At 45.0% G+C, this 4,987-nt stretch overlaps 1 protein-coding gene across 1 annotated transcript; it reads left to right on the top strand.

The window, feature by feature from the left end:
• The first annotated feature begins 2,917 nt into the window (after window positions 1-2,917).
• Window positions 2,918-4,033, top strand: LOC133793513 (acyl-CoA--sterol O-acyltransferase 1-like). Its single transcript, XM_062230845.1, has one exon. It carries the CDS (start codon window positions 2,918-2,920, stop codon window positions 3,983-3,985), a length of 1,068 nt encoding a protein of 355 aa, XP_062086829.1. The 3' UTR covers window positions 3,986-4,033.
• The last annotated feature ends 954 nt before the right edge of the window (window positions 4,034-4,987 follow it).

The raw sequence follows: 4,987 nt of genomic DNA on the forward strand, positions 1-4,987 counted from the left end.
CATTTTTTCGAAATTGGACCTTAGAGCGGGCTACCATCAGATTCGTATGAACCGCAGTGACATCCACAAAACCGCTTTCCGCACCCACGAAGGCCACTACGAATTCATTGTCATGCCCTTTGGTCTCACTAATGCTCCCTCAACATTTCAGGCGGCGATGAACCAGTTATTTCGTCCACACTTGCGGCACTTTGTCATCGTTTTTTTTGACGACATTCTCATTTACAGTAATTCTGTTCAGGAGCATGTGGACCATCTCCGAGTGGTTCTGTCCCTACTGCAAGAGCACCAGTTTTTCGTCAAAGGCAGTAAGTGCAAATTCTTTCAGACGACCATTGATTATTTGGGACACTTAGTATCCGCTCAAGGGGTGTGCGCCGACCCAGCTAAGATCTCAGCCATGGTTGATTGGCCGATTCCAAAAACTATTAAGCAATTACGTGGGTTTTTGGGATTAACAGGATACTACTGCAGATTCGTCGCCCACTACGCCACTATCGCTGCCCCCCTCACTGATATGCTCAAGAAAGACTGTTTTATGTGGACTCCAGCAGCAGCTCAGGCTTTTGCAACCCTTAAAACTGAGATGACCAATACACCGGTCTTGCGGTTGCCTGACTTTTCGAAGGAATTTGTTATTGAGACAGACGCCTCTAGCGTGGGGATTGGAGGAGTGTTGATGCAGGAAGGACATCCTGTTGCCTTTTTCAGTAAGAAGTTTGGTCCCCGTTTTGCAGGAGCATCAGCGTATAGTAGAGAAATGAGAGCCATCGTCGAAGTGGTGACCAAATGGAGGCAGTACCTATTGGGCAGACACTTCACCATTCGCACAGATCATAAAAGCTTGAAGGAGCTGCTCACTCAAGTCATTCAGACCCCCGAACAGCAGCAATTTTTATGCAAATTGCTGGGCTTTCATTTTTCTATTGAGTACAAACCGGGTCGCACCAATGCCGCTGCCGATGCTTTATCGAGACAACAACCAGAGACACCTCCAGCGATGTTTATGGCTGTCAGTAAGGGCTGTTTTGATTTTCTGGATGTTTTGAGACAGGAAAACATTACTTGTCCAGATTTACGCAGGTTGCACGAGCAATGGCAGAAAGGAGAATTGGCGCACGGAGCTTACACAGTTCGGGATGGCATTGTGTATTTCAGACACAGGTTCTTTATCAGCACTCATTCCAGCTTGAAATCCCAATTATTACAGGAGTTTCATGCTTCGTTGAGTGGCGGACACGCAGGGGTCGAGAAGACTTATAGACGTTTGGGCGCCAATTTTTTTTGGGAAGGCATGAGGACGGAGGTTCGTCAATTTGTGCAGGCTTGTTTTGTATGTCAGACAGTCAAGTATTCTTCTGCGGCTCCATATGGACTACTACAGCCCCTAGAGCTCCCTGAACGGATTTGGGAAGATTTGGCGATGGATTTCATAGTCGGCTTGCCCAATTCCAACGGAGCAACAAACATATTAGTGGTTATTGATCGCCTAACCAAATATGCTCATTTCGGTGCTTTACCCAACCACTATACAGCAACGAAAGTGGCGGAGTTGTTCACGAATATGGTGATACGTTTACATGGCCTTCCTCGCACCATTGTTTCCGACCGTGATCCAGTTTTTACTAGTGCTTTTTGGCAGAAGCTGTTTGAATTGATGGGTACTAAGCTTAAGATGAGCTCGGCCTACCACCCACAAACGGACGGCCAAACGGAGGTCACTAATCGCTATTTAGAGCAATACCTCCGCGCTTTTACTGCAGAGAATCCTAAGAAGTGGAGCCGGTTCCTGTCTTGGGCTGAATATCATTACAACACCAGTTTTCATTCATCCATTGGCATGACGCCCTTTCAAGCAGTTTATGGTCGCTCTCCACCTACAATTCCAGCCTATACGAGAGGTGCCACCACTATTCAAGCCGTCGAAGAAGACCTCTTATCCCGTGATGACATTCTGCAGCAATTGCGCCTCAACTTGCAGCGAGCTCGAAATCGAATGAAGCAGCAAGCCGATAAGAAACGTTCGGATAGAGAGTTCAGCATTGGGGACCTCGTCTTAGTCAAATTGCAGCCGTATCGTCAGACCACCGTGGCCCATAGACTGAATTCCAAATTGTGTCGACGGTATTTCGGTCCCTTTGAAGTTATCGGCAAAGCAGGTCCAGTTGCTTACACGCTCAAGCTGCCTCCCCGGAGTCGTATTCATCCCACGTTTCACGTCTCATTGCTGAAACCGTTCATTGGTGATACCCCACTGCAATACTTCCCCTTGCCTGAACTCAGCATGACGAACCAGCCACTCATGGTTCCAGTTGCTATCCTGGCCACTCGGACTATCAGGATGAACGAGCAAGACATTCAGCAGGTGTTGGTACAGTGGACATTAAGCTCGCCTGAAGACGCCACTTGGGAAAATTTCTCTCAGCTGAAGGAGACATACCAGTTGACCAACCTTGAGGACAAGGTTGTTTTTGACGGAGGGAGTAGTGATACACCAATCCAGCTAGCAAGCCCAATTGAAGTGGACCCGAAGTATAGTTGGGCCACGACCCAGGAGATGGAGGAAACCCAGCTCACGCAGGAAGCTGACAGAGCCGAAGCAGGAGCCGAACAAGGAGAGACCAGCAAGAAACGAGTTCGCGGGAAGCCGAAATGGATGAGAGACTACCTGATGTTGTTGGATCGTTGAAAGGAGAGAGAGAGATGTAGCCATTCGGTTATAGAGAGAGAATTTGTAATAAGAAGTATAAATAGAAAAATGTAAAGGAAGAATGTTTTCTCATGAAGATTAATGAAATAGCATATTGCTGTGGGAGATTTGCTCTGTCTCGAAGAGAGCCATATATCAAGAGAGCTACAGTGGTGATCACAAATTAAGAGATCAGAGAAGTAATTATAGCCATAGAGAGTGGAAATAATGGAAGGTGAAATAAACAACTTGGTGATGGTGTGGATGACTGTGGTAGCATCACTCTGCTACTGTCAAACCATAGGTAAGATTATCACGCATGGCACAACCAGGCTCTTAGCAATCCTCCCTGTGATACTTCTCTTCTTGGTTTTGCCTCTCAATCTCAGGACTATCTTTCTCGGAGGTCCAATTTCTTTCTTCGTCGCTTGGCTCGCCACCTTCAAACTTCTCCTCTTCGCCTACGGTAAAGGCCCTCTTTCCTCCAATCCACCTCTCCCTTTGCCTCGTTTCATCCCCTTAGCTTGCTTCCCCATTAAAATTCAAAACGAACCTTCTCCAAACACTGCCAAACAAGGCCAAAAATCTCTTACAAACTACGCCATCAAAGCACTCGTATTCGCTACCATCATACCTGTTTACCAAAACAAATCGTCTATTCACCCGAAAGTTTTCTTGTTTTTCTACTGCATATACGTGTACACCGGTCTAGAGATCATCCTAGCCATGGCAGCGGCTTCGGTTCGAGCAGCGCTCGGGGTCGAGCTCGAGCCCCAGTTTGAAGAGCCGTACCTGTCGACATCGCTACAGGATTTCTGGGGAAGGAGATGGAATCTCATGGCCAGCGCCATCCTACGTCCTACAGTGTACACTCCCGTTCGGACCATCACGAGCCGTTGGATCGGAAGGAAATGGGCCCCAGTCCCGGCGGTGATCGCGGCGTTTTTGGTGTCTGGGATCATGCACGAATTGATTTTCTACAACATAGGAAGATCGAAGCCCACATGGGAAGTCTCGTGGTTTTTCCTTCTGCATGGGATCTGTTTGGCTATTGAAGTTTCCATTAAGAAGGCCGTTAACGAGAAGTGGCGGCTGCCGCCGGTGGTATCAGGTTTGATGGCGGTGGCGTTTGTGATGGCTACTGGCTTGGGGCTGTTCTTGCCGGCTCTTATGAGATTAGAAGCCGATGTAATGGCGCACAGAGAGATAGTTGCGTTTATTGAATTCGTCAAAAGCGTTAGCATTCAGCTTAGAATGGACAAAGTTATTGTATTCTCAGCCTTTGGATCATCGTGATCAGTTTAAAATGATCATGTTTGTATATTCAGCAATATTTCAAATTGGCTTAAGCAGCTGTTAAAAAAAAGGAGAAAGGGGATTTGCGTAACTTGCGTTCACTTTTTCAATTCATTCCACTTACTCCCACTAATCAATCTAAAGGAACTTTTTAAACCTTTATAATAAATTATATATAAAGAAAAAGATTTGTCTAGATAGGAAAAAATCGATTAAAAGTTGGGAAGAATGTGGCAGGTTCACTAGAAATTGTAATAATTTCAAAATATACCTTCGTGAATAGCGAGTTGTATAATTAAGTTTAAAATATATAATAGCTGATCGAGTATAAAGGATTGGGAATAAAATTAGAAGCAGCATATAGTTCTATCATATGAAATGTAATGAGATGTTACACTATAATTCCTATAATTCATTAATGGATTGCACTCGGAACAATATTTTGCTTTCTTTGTTGGATTGTATCACCAGTACCCCTTATCAATAGTCTACAAATATAATACCCCTGCATGCCCCACTACAAAAATCCGGGGATTCAACATCGGTGCACAACTGGTGCTTTTGTCAATTGTGTTTTAAAATTGATGTTGTTAAAGGCGACACAATTAAGGACATCAAAAGCATTGGTTTGTAATCGATGCATTTGGACAGAAGGGTCAGTCTGTAACCGACGCTTCTGTAGTCCAAATGCGTCGATTATAGACACTACGAGAAAAGCAGTCTACACTGACGACTTCTATTGTGACGATAGAGAAGTTGTCGCTGAATATAGGAGAATCCCACGAGTTAATTTTTTTTCTTAATTTATTGAAAATAAAGGTCTATAACGACGACATGTCGTTGGAGGGAACTGAAGGCAGTAACATGGAAAATCCCTCCCCAAAAAAAAATTTGTCGTCGCTGTATGGCTAAGGGGAAAAATTGGAGGGAAAATGAATAGGCCCTCGAAAAAATATCAGGTATATAGTTGTTGACCCAGATTTTGGCCAACTGACACGGAGT

This window comes from Humulus lupulus, chromosome 8, assembly GCF_963169125.1.
Source record: "Humulus lupulus chromosome 8, drHumLupu1.1, whole genome shotgun sequence".
Classification (NCBI taxonomy): Eukaryota; Viridiplantae; Streptophyta; class Magnoliopsida; order Rosales; family Cannabaceae; genus Humulus; species Humulus lupulus.